Source organism: Schistocerca nitens, chromosome 2, assembly GCF_023898315.1.
Source record: "Schistocerca nitens isolate TAMUIC-IGC-003100 chromosome 2, iqSchNite1.1, whole genome shotgun sequence".
NCBI classification, from domain to species: domain Eukaryota; kingdom Metazoa; phylum Arthropoda; class Insecta; order Orthoptera; family Acrididae; genus Schistocerca; species Schistocerca nitens.
In genome coordinates this window covers 857,711,141-857,727,152 of record NC_064615.1, presented here as the reverse complement: position 1 = coordinate 857,727,152, position 16,012 = coordinate 857,711,141, and the positions used below count along the sequence as shown (strand labels likewise).

Sequence of the window (16,012 nt, the reverse complement as noted above, 5' to 3'; positions counted from 1 at the left end):
TTAAATATGCACTTCATACTACTTTTGGCAAGAAGGCCAATAATACTGAAAAATATTCATTCAATACAACAATACTCAAGCAACAGCTTCATCAATTTGTACCTTAAAATCAGTCTGTTTCACAATAGCAACCATAATACTTCTCTGAGTCACATTATCATGTTAGTAACTTAAATCACAGAAAGACATTGCATTCAAAAGAAATTGCTTAAGAACTTTATCTGCAACAACTCGTTATAGACATTGTCTCATTTGAAAATCAAAATTATAAAATGAAATTTAGTCTTTGGAAAATATGCTTTGCAGTGATGCAAGTCTTTTAACATGATCAGCATGAAGATCTTCAACACAGTCCAAAACACCACCATAGTCTCTAGGGAGACAGTTTCGTGGAATAAATTCATACAAGGAGTCATATCCATCAGCTACTGGATGAAGATGTAAGAGTGAAAGCAATTCCTTTTTCATGAATGGCTTCGTGAGACTCATTATTCTTCCCATGATTGGAACAACATTCACAATATGTATAGCATGTAAGCGAATAGGCATACCCTCCTGTATGTACTGGAAAAACTTCCTAAGTAAAGAAATATTAAGTTTAGTAAGATGGCCACTCTGGACCCCCTTCATATCAAAAAGCATTACATAACCTGGTGACGTTCCATCTGAATGGACACAGGCATCTATCATCATCAACAATAGTTTAATTCCATCACTGAACACGTACCTGGAGGGCTCATAATTGCATAGACTATGAAGCAAAATAGTGTGACCAGCAGGGTCACAAACTGGCAAAACAGCATAATTTAAAGCTGAAAGTGCCATCTGCAGTTCTGGACGTCTAATATCTCTGTTTGCAAACAACTCTGGAGTGCCGCTACGTATAGAGAAATACACATTAATGCACTTTTTTGTTCTCTCAACATTAAAATAACAGCTATGGTAGAAAATTCTCAGCTGGTGTTCTGTCAGTAAGTACCGTTCAGCAGCAGCCCACTGCCTCAGGCTCTGTATGTCACTTGCGTTACCTTCGCTCTGATGGGACCCAGAACTGCTTGTTGCGGCAGCCATCACACTGAAATCAGTGAATAATTTTGTACCTGAATGACATATACTGCTTGCAATAAAGCACCAATTTTCAAAATTTTTGTCAGCAAAACGCAAACTATAAATTTCACAAACTCAAATTGGCATGTTGTCAGTTTTTAATATCTTTGAACTGCAGCTCATATTGAGAATATATACTCAGTGAGTGAGTGAGTGAGTGAGTGGTGCTTTACATTATGTGCATGTTTATACAAAAAAAGGGCATTATACAGTTTTTGCTGCTGCAAGATGATAAGCAGCATGCACTGGAACATAATGGTGTGGATTCTTCATTGGCACCACCACCCCAAGGAAATTGTCAGATGGGGAAACAAAAGGCGAGGTAAAATGTGAACCAGCCATCTGAAGATGAACCTGTCGATCTGAAAACGGTAACAGCACTACTTAAACAAATAAATACCAAAGTAAAAAGTAGCTGGTTGCTGTAATCTTTTATGTAAGAGTCAAACTATAAATTATGATTACTATTAATATTTTCAAGAAATGACTTCTGCTCATCAGAAACATATGGCTCCCTACACTAAAAATATCACTGTCTCATTGGCTGCATTTACTCTCAGCCTCCCCCCCCCCCCCCCCACTCTCACTCTCTCTCTCTCTCTCTCTCTCTCTCTCTCTCTCACACACACACACACACACACACACACACACACACACACACAATTGCCCCTGATATGCACACTCCCATCCAATAAGTGGAGTAAAAAGAACATTCAACAGATTTTCAGTTCTGTATGCCCAACTCTCATAATTACATGCAGATAAATCCAAATGCATTTTTGGTGACAATGATACAGTAAGCTCTATGTGCAAGTGTGCAGAAAACATTATCATCAAGGGTATGTTCTTCATATGACCGTGGTTGTAATGGGTCACCTGTACTGCACAGGATGAAGGTGCAGCTGTGTAACAAACTAAAATTTTGCTGTTCTCCACTTCTGTGCCAATAACTCATTTTTCATATTAACATAAATCTTAACGCAGTTTGTCTATAGCAACTGTCAGACATGCCAAAACTTCAGTCATCGCACCCGTCTATCACACTCCATGACACTATCACTTACTACATACCGACAAACTATAATGTTTTGCACCACTCACATGCTCAATATTTACATGGTGGCTGGTATCATCATACTGCACTAGATGGTCGCAAGAATCACTGTGAATGGCATACCAACCCACAAGAGAAAATTTACAAATTATTTAATTGGTTGTACATCTGCAACCACCCAGTGAAAGATCATAATTTTATGAACTATCATCCTAGGACTTATCAATATAACCCAGAAATATGTTCTTATTTGAAAACATACTCAGTAAAATAATTTATTTATCTGACATCAACACAGTAACAGAATTACTCACAAAATGCCAGAAAGGCAGTGTGTGATACAGTTAATATCTTATACTTAAAGTGTAACCATCTTAGTTATCATACTGAATGCCCAATACTTCGATTTAGAAAGCACAGCAAAGACAGCAGCAGAGGCTCACTCAAGAGACTAGGATGATTCAGCTGGGATGAAACACAGAAAACTTGCACCAATCTGGCACTAAAGACATTCAAGTTGTTGTCTTCATGAAGCAGTCAGCATTTTTGGAGGCAGGATGGAACACAAAACAGGCATCAGCTTTTAACAGTGGCACTGTCACCACTTCATAAGCAGTACGTATTTAAAAAAATACAGCAGTGCTGGTATCTTCACCTTCTTTGCCAACCCATGACTGAAGTTCTGTGGCCTCCAAATCTAACCTACTCCTTGAGCTATGCTACTGATCACAACCTTCATTTAAAAAGCTAGTTTATTATTGGATATTAAAGGGCTTCATCAATGCACAGCTAATATACCAACTTATAGCCAAACCTATAGATTGGCTACTCTGAAGATAAGTCTGACAACATTACAATCCCCATTTCAACAACACAATATCAGTAGTAACACCAAGGCCTACTTCCTCAATATGTCAATAGTCAAATCACAGTGGCACCCAGAACTTATTCCTATCTAACTTAATTAAAAAAAAAAAAAATTAACTCGTGCAAAAATGTTCATAAATAGAAAGCTTATATACAGCATGAAAAATTGAGAAACTGCCTCAAATACTTACAATTATAAGACTGAATTTGAAGAACCATGACACAATTGCCTTTATTTTATGGCTATTTTAACACCTTCATAGTCATATGTAATCCAGTTATACACCTAGGAGGTGTATAAGCAACCAGCAGTAATGCCCCCGACTTGAGGCCATGCCTAGCAAAAGAAATATTTGTTTAATATTTTTTATCACCATCATAATATTAAGTATGTTTTATAGCAATATAACAGAAACCACATATCTACTGCCTGGAACTTCACAGCAGGTGCGTATGCTTACATATTGTGTTTATGTTAAATGTTAAGTTACATATTAAAAGATACGTGAATCCCACACGTGCACGTGTATCTGCTTATTACTTCGGTGTATTCTTGCAGATAAAATAACACAAATTAACCTCTCCCAGGAAACTACAAATCATGAAACAATTTTAAGGAGGACTTTTTTTGTGCTGTTTGTACACCAAGCCACTTGTCTAGTCAGAATTGTTTGAGTAATAGCTGCTTCAACCAGCCATTTCTTAGTGTTCATCTCAATCACATTCAAGGCAGTCTACATCTACATTGACATCTATACTATGCAAAACCACCATAATGTGCATGGCAGTGTGTACGACCTATTGTACCTGTTATTAGGGTTTCTTGCTTTTCCACTTATGTACGGCGCGCGCACGTGCATTCAATCAATCATTCTACCCGTGCTCCATCATACATGAGTGGAACAGAAAAAAACCCTAATAACAGGTACAATAGGTTGTACACACTGCCATGCACATCATGGTGGTTTGCATAGTATAGATATCTATGTAGACATAGACTGCCTTGAATATATCTCTCTGTGTGTGTGTGTGTGTGTGTGTGGGGGGGGGGGGGGGGTGTAATTATTCTTATCACATCTTCACGATCCCTATGTGAGAAATACTTAGGGGGTTTTATCATATTCCTAGAGTAATCACTTAAAGCTGGTTCTTCAAACTTCATTAACAGACTCTCTCGCGATAGTTTATACCTATCTTCAAGAGTCTTCTCGTTCAGTTCCTTCACTCTTCCATGGATTAAACGAACCTGTGATCATTCTTGCTGCCCTTCTCTGTATACATTCAATATCCCCTGTTAGTCCTATCTGGTAAAGGTCCCACACACTTGAGCAATATTCTAAAGTAATTTGTAAGTGATCTCATTTGTAGATTGACTGAACCTTCCCAGTACTTTACCAATAAACCAAAGTCTACCACCTGCTTTACCCACGACTGAACCTATGTGGTCATTCCATTTCATATCCCTACAAAGTGTTACACCCAGGTATTTGTATCAGTTGGCCAACTCCAACAGTGACTCACTGATTTCATAGGCATAGGATATTATGTTTATTTTGTTTTGTGAAGTGCACAATTTTATATTCATGAACATATAAAGCAAGTTGCCAATCTCTGCACTACTTTGAAATCTTATCAAGATCTGACTGAATATTCATGGAGCTTCTTTCAGATAGTATTTCATTATAGATAACTACATAATCTGCAAATAGCTTGATCTTACAATTAATATGTCTGCAAGGTCATTAATGTACAACATGAACAGCAAGTGTCTTCAACACACACTTCCCTGGAGCACATCTGAAGTTAATTCTACATCTGGTGATGACACTCTGCCCAAGATAACATGCTGCATCCTCCCAACCAAAAAGTCCTCAAACCAGTCATAAATTTCACTTTATAGTCCATATGATCATACTTTTGACTATAAGTGTAGGCATAGTACTGAGTCAAATGCTTTTTAGGAATCAAGAAATACAGCATCTACCTGGTTGCCTTGATCCAAAGCAAGATTCTACAATAAACTGATGCCAAGGCTATTGGATGGTAGTTTTGTGGATCACTTCTACTACCCTTCTTGTAGACAGGTGTGACCGTGCCTTTTGCAGAGAACTGGGCACGGTTTTTGTTCGAAGAATCTATGATACATTATAGTTCGAAGAGTGGGCTAACTCAGCCACAAATTCAGTATAGAATCTGAAAATGATCCCATCAGGCCCTAGAGCTTTCTTCAGTTTTTTATGATTTTACCTGTTTCTCAACATCACTGACACTAACACTTATTTCAGTCATCATTGCAGTGGTACGAGGATTAAATTGGGGCAATAACTGAAATAAGTGTTAATGTCAGTGATTTTGAGAAACAGGTGAAATCATACATTTGAAAATGGAGATAAGCACTTCAGCTTTTGCTTTGCTACCCTCAGTTTCAGTTCATCGCATATGCTAGGGTTTGGACACTAACTTTGGTGCCACTAACAGTCTTTACATATGACCAGGATTTCTTTGGGTTCTGCGAAAGATCACGTGACAATATTCTGCTACGATAAGTCACTGAAGACATTACGCATTGCTCTCTTTAGAGCCATATGCGTTTCATTCTGCATTTCTCTATCTATAATCCTAAGTTGTGTTTTACACATATTATGCTGCAATCTCTGTTTTTTTAGAAGCTTCTTCACAGTGACTGCATACCACAGTGTGTCCTTCCCATTATGAACCGTTCTACTTGGTGCAAATCTATCCAGTACATGGCCAATTATTCTTATAAACTTGAGCCAGAGTTACTCTATGTGCTCCTGCCCTGTGCTCAAAGTTTCAAGTTTCTCATCGAGATATGATACTACTGATTTTTATCTGGTTTACTAAACATATATATCTTTCTTCTTGTTTCTTGGTAATCACTACTGCCACAACCATGTCATGGTCACTGATACCAGTTTTGATGTGGACGTCCTCAAGGAGGTCAGGTCTATTTGTTGTCATTAGATCCAATATATTTCCATCACGATTAGGGTTCATAACTACCTGTTCTAAGTAGATCAGAGAAAGCATTCAGTAAAGTTCCACAGGCTGCCTTATCACACCCACCCCTAACAAAACTGTAATTCCCAATTAATTGTTGGATTATTAAAGTCACCACCGATGATTGCAGCATGATTGGGTAACTTACACAGAAGTGAACTGAGGTTTTCTCTAAAATTTTCAGTTACATCTGGAGCTGAATGTGGTGGGTGATAGAAGGATCCGATATCAGTTAGCTAAGATGACTTCTTCATAACAACATATTATGGAGCAATGTACACCTAGAAAATTGTGATAACATTAATAAAAACTTTAAATTAGTATAAGCTAAAAGTTAGAAGCGAAACTACTTTCTTGAACTATAGAGTGGTAATTTTATTGAATAATGAGTAATATTAACTAGGTGTACTTCGAATTTTCTGAAGGATGTACAAATAGTCGGCATTCTGAGTTATATTGGGAGTGATATTGGGGCTTACCCACCTGAATGTGTAAGAAATTATATTACAGAATAGTTCTCTGCAAGTTAACTCTCAATTCTGGAGTCCAAAAATAAAACAAAAATAAAAATAACATTTGATGATAAAACTGTTAATTTAAAGGCAATAGGCTTGAAAGTGTTCTACGAACAGCCTCACATTACAATAAGTCTGTCCTGGAAACATTACTATTTGTAAACATTCAGAACAGTAATAACTAATGGAAAATGGCAACAATTTCTACATTTAACTACCAAACATTCCTCTGAAAAAGGAATGATGCAAACAGAAGTAAGAATCTCTGAATACCAGTGCAGTAAATGAAAAGCATAGCACAAACAATTTTCTTTGTTGGATTGAAAATATTTCTTCTTACTGATCATTTTACCTCACACATATATTTGGAACAAATACAGTGACTGTCTAACAATAAACTTGGGTCAGATCTTATGTAAACTTCTGTACAAAACAACCGTATGAAACAGTAACCTCCCCACTGTTTTTTTTTTCTCTCGTAACGACACTGCAAATATGTGTAACTTATTAATAACTAACACATGGCTCTTACCAAGAACACATTGTAGGGGGCCTTGGCTCTTACAACGCACAGAATGTCATTCTATTAAAGAAGTTCACATACTGTAACAACTAGCTCGGCAATAACTACGATTTCTAACAATGTACTTACTCCAGGTACTTGCCGGCTGTGGGGAATGTAGACTGAAATGAGCGAAAGATACAAAACATTTCAACTGAATGGAACATTTTAAAATGTAAAGCTAAATGGAGAAATTTATAGTTTTTCACGGAAATACACATAAAAGAGGCAATTATGCGGAGCAAACTATTGCTTATATTCAACGTCCTCTTCCCTGGACACCATCAAAACTGTTTGACAGAACGCAACACACAATGTTTAACGTTTAAATTATCGTTACCAGATCTCTCTAATTGTTATATGCAAACAGCTCATAATCAGTATGTACTTTATTTTTTTGATACGTTGTTTCGTCGCGTAATTGGTTACAGCTTTCACGACTGCGAACAAATATCGATTAAATTTACAACACTTAAACTTAATAACACAATTATGACATAACTCCATTTACAAATTTCTCTCTCAATTTTAGCATGTGATGACAACAAATAAGATATATTTGGTAACCAATTCCATCAAATATTTGCAAACTACTAACTTTAACACCGTAGAGCTGTAGATTTTACAAACATCCCAGTTCTTCGGATCAATGCATCTTAAACGTCAAATGAAAGACAAACCATAAGAGTGTCAATTAGTCGTTCGATAGTGCAACTATATCGATTTATAAAATCGAAACTCCGAATACAGGTAGTTTCGCTCTTTTCGCGTTTCCACTGCGTCGAATTAAATAACAAAAATTGCTAATAGTTCTAGAAATATAATACGCTGCTTAAAACATAACATCCGATATTGAATTTAACACCGAAATAAGGAATGTTTTGTATATAATTCTCTTAAGAAGGAGACAATGGTTAAGTACAGCACGTCTCTCCTTTGAAAGGTCGACTGCCGTCTGCAGCCGACTGCCGAACGCAGCAGATTATGAGCAACTGAGACGTTTCCTGGAATCGTACATTTTTATCGACGTCACCTCCCGGCAATGACAGACGTACGGACACAGCTGACAGATGTACTCGCAGGCTGCGACACCACAGGACACCGATCTGTTAAGTGTGCAAGGCATTCCACGGTTCCTAGGTGAGCTGATGCCAGCCAGTTTCGCATACTCACCAGATTCCCCACGTGCACATGACTATAGTCGTTGACACGAGTCAACCAGTAATCATTGTAGCACTCTGCCAACAAGTAGATCAACACTATCGATCACTGAAGTATCTCCCTAAAAATCGGCGGTGCAGATGATAAGGAATTATTGGCAATATACGATACAGTCAGATACTTCTTATCTCAAACAGATGTTTAGCCAGTAACCATTTTTACAGATCCAGAACCCTTTAGCTCTGCATTCAAGAATGTTAGCGCCTGTTGTTCACCTACACAGCTTTGATTTCTTGAGTCCATAAATTAGTTATCAACACGTATTTGCCACGTAAAAGTTGCTACAAATTTAGTGGCTGACTCAGTGGCGATTGACCTCATTTTCGTTGGTGGGGCACAGAAAAAAGTCAGTTAACTTTATAATGGAACTGATCCATTGTTCGTTACAAACAACAGCAATCTGTGGTTGTTTGCTGATGATGCCGTGGTGTACGGTAAGGAGTCCAAGTTGAGTGTCTGTATGAAGATACAAGTCAACTTAGACAACATTTACAGTTGGTGTGATGAATGGCAGCTAGCCATAAATGTGGAAAATTGTAAGTCAATGAGGATAGGTAGGAAGATCAAACCTGTAGTATTCGGATTCAGTACTACTGGTGTCCTGCTAGACACAGTCAAGTCTGGGTGTAACGTTTCAAAGTGATATGAGATGGAACGAGGATGTGAAATCTGTGGTAGGGAAGGCGAATGGCCGTCTTCGTTTTAATTGGAGAATTTTAGGAAAGAGTGGTTCACCTGCAAAGGCGGCCTCATATAAGACGCTGGTGCGACCAATTCATGAATGCTGCTTCAGTGTTTGGGATCCGTACCGAAGAACACTATTGGGAAAATTTAGAGAACAGGGATTTGAAGTTGAGTACCGATCGATTCTACTGCCGGCAGCATAGATTGCGTATAAGGACTACAGAGATAAGATACGAGACATTAGGGCTCATACGGGGGCATACAGACAGTCGATTTTCCCTCGTTCTATTTGCGAGTGGAACAGAAAAGGAAATGACAAGTAATGGTACAGAGTACCCTCCGCCACGCACCTTACGGTGGTTTGCGGTATATCTATGTAGGTGTAGATGTAGATGTTATAGCGTTGTGTTTGTGTCGTTGACGGTTAGGGAGAAGAAAGAGGGGAAAACCCCGCTCCGGCGCATAGAGTACTACTCTTGAATAGGACCGAATACTGGTGATAAAAATTTCTTCTGCTACCAGGGTTTTAGCCGGATACCTTCGACTCGAGTGCGTCTATAAAGCGCGTTTTAGTGACTTTTTTCACTCAATCTGTCCGCTACTTCGTCATTTTCTTGTCATTATCTCTGTGCCAGAGTAGTATGACACCTCTGAAGTTCTATCGTAAAAAAAAGCACACAGGTTTTTTTTTATATTTTTTATTACGGATGGTGGCAAACCCCCTGCCCGCAGACACTGAGCTGCCGGGTCTCGGCTGCGCAGGCGAGTGGCACTTTATTATCTGTAACGGCCTTCAATCTAAGCAGGAGTCCATCCTTTCGATTGACGCGGAGGCATTTCCTCTCTGCCTTTTCCGGACCGGGCTTATTTATAACGGAGGCGCAGCTGTGAGAACCGGAGAACGCTGGGGTCGCACAGAAATCTGCGCTACTATATCACCCAGAGTCACCAAGCATTAACGAAATATCGCCGTCAGTAATCTGTTAACCGTGGACACCGTATCGGCGAGCGAAGGCACTTGGAAGATGGCGCTTGAGGCAAAGGATGAGAAAAGTGAAACGGCAGAACATAGCACGCACTCGGTGTCGACAACCGGTGCTGCTGACAATGCAGACGAGAAGGCGACGGGTACGACAACAAAACAGGAGCTCGATCCGGGTCAAGCGAACGCAGGCGGAGAAGCGACCCTTGCAACTGGCGGTACAGCAGAGGGACCGACCTCAGAGTCAAAACCAGGTGTAGCGCCCAGGACTCAGAGAGTACCGCCTGACGAGACAGTAACAGGTACTGCTCTCGTCCCACAGAAGCAGCCAGTCGCTGGCAAGTCCGTGGAAACACCGGTAGCTCCGACTGCGAAGACGCCACCAGCAGCGGCCGCCGTGTCCGACCTCCGGAGGGACAAGCTGGGACAGTGGGCGACATGCGATGAGGGAACAGCCGCCTACCCTTCACTCACCAGGGGCGTGGATCACCTGCGCAGCCCTCAGCTCAACAAGGTGCGTAGCGTAATAACTGAAAAAGATACATTTAGGGGACGGGGATGAGGGGAATTGGATGAGGGGGACAGGGTGTCACCAGTCTTATGACTGGTTTTATGCGACCCACTACTCCTTCTTCTCCTGTGCCAATTTCTTCAGATCAGACTAGCACTTACAGCGAACGTCTTCGAATGTTTTGTTGGACACATTCCATTCTTTGTCTTGGCCTCTGCGGATTGGTCTAGTACATGGAACATATTCCACGATGCCTTAAGGCATGTACTATCATCCTGCCCCTCATTCTAATCAGTGTTGTCCACATATTCCTTTCCACGCTGATTCTGAGGAAAACCTCCACAATTTTCGTTTTATCACTCCAATTAATTTTCAGCATTTTTCTATAAGATCTCAAATTCTTCGATTCTCTTTTTTCCGTTTTCTCACACAGTCCACGATTCAATCCTCCTGTGCTCCAGATGTACATTCCCGAATTTTTTCCTCTCGTATTAATGCCTATGTGTGATACTAAAAACACTTTTTAGCGAGGAATGCACTATTTGCCTATGCCAGCCTGCTCCTCTGCTTCTTATACCCTCCTTGCGTCGTCCGTCTGCGTTGTTTTGCTTCCAAGTCAGCAGAATTTCTTCACTTCAGCTACTACAGGGACTCTAAACTTTTTTTGTTTATTCTCCATTACATTCGTTTTTCTTCGGTATGCTCTCAGTTTGTATTCTGTTATGCTAAACTCAAATGAAACAATATGGTTCTAGAGACCTATCCAGGTCTCAAGACGTCTATGATGTGTATAAGCAGACTGAAGCGACAAATGAAGATTTTTAACAAGGCCGGAGTTCGAACCCCGGCCTCCTCCTTACTTGGCAGATGTGGTAACCACAACGCCACCCTGGCAAAATGGCTTTGCACAACTGCACAGACTACCCTAGCACGCCTCACTTCCCCCCCAATCCATACAGTTGTGCAAAACCACTATATACATTATAGAAGTTTGAGACTTGAAAAGGTCTCTGAAACCATATGGTCTCATTGAATTATTGCACCTAAACCTGGGTTTCAGACAGGAGCCCCCATTTCGTTCGATGCTGAGCCGCTATTCCAATACTGTTGGAGAACCTCTGCAATACTTTTTAGTTTAGGGTGAGGTAAGATGTGAATGGGACTTTGGATTGAGGAGATTCCGTGCCACTGTGCCTGGGTAGCATAGCGGTTAGCGCATCTGCCTAGCGAACAGGAGGCCCAGACACGAATTGTGGCCTTGGTAGAAATGAAGCCCCTTTTATACCTTGTAAAAATTGATACATTAGTAAGATTAAAAAAAAAAAAGGTCGAAACAAATACTAATGAGACAAATTATTTTTCTTGATCTTAGGTCCACGGTGCAACGAATTTTTAATGCGTCCGTGATGCGAGAAATGAAATAAAAAATAACAGTTAGGCATCATGGAGTCATTAAAAAACTTATAAGATTAAATTTCAGCGAAAAAAGAACACGTAAAGAACTAAAAATGTCCTTCAAAGGTGTAGAACGTTGCTAAAGCCCTGAAACAAGACGAACCAGACTGCTCGAATACTAAAGAAGTATTTGCCGTTTAAGAAGCCATTTCCTTTTAGGGATCTAGAACTGTTTTCCTTACGCTAAGACGAATTTCTTCGAAACAGGTCAACTTGGTAGAAGTAAACAAGCAATTTTCTACAGACGCATGCTTGCGTTTCGACGAATGACAAATACGGCAGAGCTCCTGCAGAGCTTCTTGGAAATGAAACGCACAAATGGTTTGAGAAGTACAATGAGCGAATAGGGCCGTTTGAGCTCTCAAGTGGGTCCTGTTCTGAAGGCAAACACTAACTGAACATCCATCTAAAGTAGAAAAATTTGTAATGTCCCTCCAGACTACGTTTACATTTCTGGACGAATCTCAAAAACGCGTCCTTCGTATATGGTTCATCAAGTTTCAATAGTTTGCAGAAACTTGTCACAACTAGCAGAACACTATTACACCACAGCAAGTAGATCTACAGTAATGTGAGCAATTTCGTTTGTTTCGAATTGCGGTAGTACGTCAGAACTTATGCCACTCTCCGACTTTACTGTGCAATCCACGCAATAGTTTCATTGTACTTTGACAGTTCGCTTTTATCTAAAATTCGTTCTTTTTTTTAGTGAATTTTGTGATGATTTATTCATAGATTGTTTAGGCACTCTATGCAGGAACTTCATGATGACTAAAGGTCGACTTCTAGGGAAACTGCCGCACCTCAGTTTTATAAGGCTTACTCAGGCAAGCGGGGCTCTGTCTGAGTGGATCCTTATTACCCTAGTTGCTCGTGGGTCTGAGAGGGATCCCTCGAAATTTTCTCCTCCACCTCCCAGCAGAATGAGTGAGCCGCTACTAGATATCGACACCAATCTCTCGAGAGGCCTCGTGTGAACAGTCCTCCAGATTCTAGATTTATTCAGGGTAGTTCTGTCTTTAGTAACAGAACGCATGGTTAGGCTCAGAAGAGGTTTTTCATAGTTAAACGAAGAGAGGGAACCTTTGAGAAAGTTTCCCCTTCCTACATTCACATGTGTTTAGAGGGTATAGCAAGTATATTAAAATCTGTCAAGCAGCTGTGGAGTGAAACACTGTTGGTCGAACCCTCCAGTTCCCGACAAGCGACAAACCTACAAAATGCGAAAAGCATTGGGGAATGTGCCATTGAAACTGAGATACACACAACATTGAACTACAGCAAGGGTATTGCATATCCGGTGGACATTCCAAAAGAAGAACTGAAAGGTTAGTGGTCCCAAGAATTCATTTTTGGCATACAGAATACCCTGGAAGTGGTGAGAGAAACGTATTGTACCTGCTGACAACAGGAACCGGGGGAGGAAGAAAATGTAAAGAAACTATCAAAATCAGCCAAGAATAAACATTTAGCAAAGGGGAGGAGAACATGGAAGATTTTTGGCTCAATACACAGGTATTAAAGGCTCTGTGATAGATTTCCTGTCTGATATCAGTCAACAGATCAAAGTGGCCTTTTTAGGTGCTCATTGGTCATGATGGAGCTGAAACGGAAGGTGATGAAATGAAAGATGATATATTAAATTCTGTCTTTGGACATTAATTTTCACAAGAACGTAACACAATTCTTTTGACTGTCACAAGGATATGAAAACATTAAAAACAGAAAAACTTTAGCGCCCACCTGAAAAACAAACGAAGACAAGCGATAGAGGTTTCATGATCCTCGATGCTGGGAACTCTTGATTCCTATTCTGTATGAAGCCAATCAGACTTCGATGGGAGTTAATTAAAAATTTGCCTCTCGTCTTCTTGATGTAGAATTTTTCGCAGCAAGGCATATACGGGCAGGATTTTCTCTCCGACTGTGTTAAGACTAAAAAAAAACTGTAAGAATTTTTTAACAAAGCTGATGCGTAGTCCTCGTTATAATGATAAAGCTTTTGATATATTACGGTTTATTAAGAGATAGCCCACAGCCTGCGTACACCTGTAATACTCGTATACAGGTTCTGCCCTCCACCATGAGATGGAGGCAAGAAGAAAAACGATTATTGTAAATGTATCTGGAAAAATATTATTATTACATAAATAAGTGCAAGTTATTAATAACAGCAAATAGTCTCCAGGGAACGTTGCAAATGGAAGGCTCCTGGACCATGTGTGGTGTTTGTCACACTGTCCATTCATGAGATCCAGAAGGCTGTAGACAGTGAACTTTAGTTTGATGCTGTGTTTCGTGATTTCCGAGAAACCTTCGATACAGATCCACATCGACGCCCTATTTACAAACCACGTATTTATGAAAACCCGTATGAAACTCGAGACTGAAGACTTTACTAGCATCGCGTAGTACCTCTTTCTTATCATTTTCAGAAGCGAAAGCATCGTCTGGTATATTTGAGGAAGTTCTGCTGACGAGACATTAAGCAATCTGAAAGAACTTTTACCTCTCTGAGGCTTTTCGGAAACGACACATCTGTAATTAGGGAGAGGGAGATCATATCGTTAGAAGATTGCTGCAGGAAGATCTAGACATAGCTATCTCTCGTTGTAACTACTAGCAACTCACCCTCAACACGGTTTATCTGATTTAATTTCCACGAATATCCGAAAGTCCCGATAGGAGTTGATCATGTAATCATTCATTAGAATCAGTCAGGACAACCAGGCTTCAAGGAGTAGCTTTCCAGGGCGATTTATCGCGGAACGACTGCATAAATCTATCGTCCTGGAAACAGGATGACGGAGCGTTATCGGAAAAATCATTCGGAAGTGTTGTTCACCAAGAAAAACGCTAGGCCACTTATGAAATTCTAGTTCCAACAACTCATGAGAATTATTTAGTCAGTGCGAGCACGACAAAAAAATCCTCAAAAAAACTCTAGTGAGAAACGCATCAAGAACGGAGCTGCGTATTGTGACTCGAAGAACTTTTAAGTAATAGAATCCAGTACGTTGCCCCGGAGGGCAGATGTTCATTGAAGCCGGCCGGGGTGGCCGAGCGGTTCTAGGCACTACAATCTGGAACCGCGCGACCGCTACGGTCGTAGGTTCGAATCCTGCCTCGGGCATGGATGTGTGTGATGTCCTTAGGTTAGTTAGGTTTAAGTAGTTCTAAGTTCTAGGGGACTGATGACCTCAGAAGTTAAGTCCCACAGTGCTCAGAGCTATTTGAACCTATTTTTGTTCATTGAAGACAGGAGTGCTCCAAGGAAGTGTGACAGGACCGCTCTTATTTTCAAAGCGCATAAACGACCTATCTGGGCAGAAATATGAGACTGTTTGTTGATGACGCTGCAGTGTAAGAGAAAGTGTCGTCGTTGAGTGACTGTAGCAGAATACGGGATAACATAGATAGAATTTATACTTGTAATGCATGGCACCTTGCCCTCAACGTGGAAAAGTGTTGGTTAATGCAGTTGAGTAGGAAAAACAGTCCTGCAATTTCGTATACTGTGTTAGTGGTGTGCTGATTGACATTGCCAAGTCGATTAAATACCTTAGCGTAACGTTGTAAAGCTGCATGAAATGGAACGAACAGGTTAGGGTAATTGTAGGGAAGACAAATGGTCGACTTCGGTTCATTGGGAGAATTCAAGGAAAGGGTAGCTCATCTATAAAGAAGATCACGTACAGAACACTAGTGCGACCCATGCTTGAATAATGCTCGAGTGTTTAGGATTCCGAGAATGTCGTATAAATGAAAGCTGTCGAAGCAATTCAGAAGCGTATTGCTAGATTTGTTGCCGGCAATTCGCAAGTACTACGGAAATGTTCCGTAAATTCAAATGAGAATCCCTGGATAGAAGTAGTTCTTTTTGCGAAGCACCATTGAGAAAGTTTAGAGAACCAGCATTTACGGCAGACTGCAATATAATTTTACTACCACTAATGTACATCCCTCGTAAAGACAGCGACGACAAAAGAAGCCAGAGACTGTAAGGAGGCACACACGGAGTCGCTTTTCCCTC

The 16,012-nt window shown here is 40.3% G+C and overlaps 2 protein-coding genes across 2 annotated transcripts in view; one reads left to right on the top strand and one right to left on the bottom strand.

Annotated features, from left to right (window-relative positions):
- Window positions 1-236: 236 nt before the first annotated feature.
- On the bottom strand, window positions 237-7,806 carry LOC126235390 (alpha-tocopherol transfer protein-like). The gene is made up of 4 exons (XM_049944112.1): window positions 7,725-7,806; window positions 3,220-3,365; window positions 980-1,075; window positions 237-877 (listed from the first exon to the last, which is right to left on the bottom strand). The coding sequence occupies exons 3-4, from the start codon at window positions 1,069-1,071 to the stop codon at window positions 280-282; spliced, it is 690 nt and encodes a 229-aa protein (XP_049800069.1). The 5' UTR covers window positions 1,072-1,075; window positions 3,220-3,365; window positions 7,725-7,806; the 3' UTR covers window positions 237-279.
- A 2,146-nt stretch (window positions 7,807-9,952) lies between these two features.
- Window positions 9,953-16,012, top strand: part of LOC126234673 (NADP-dependent malic enzyme-like) — a 112,653-nt gene continuing 106,593 nt past the window's right edge. Inside the window, exon 1 of the mRNA XM_049943413.1 lies at window positions 9,953-10,527. Coding sequence (XP_049799370.1) covers window positions 10,057-10,527 — 471 coding nt within the window. The 5' untranslated portion in view covers window positions 9,953-10,056. The remainder of the gene's footprint in view (window positions 10,528-16,012) is intronic.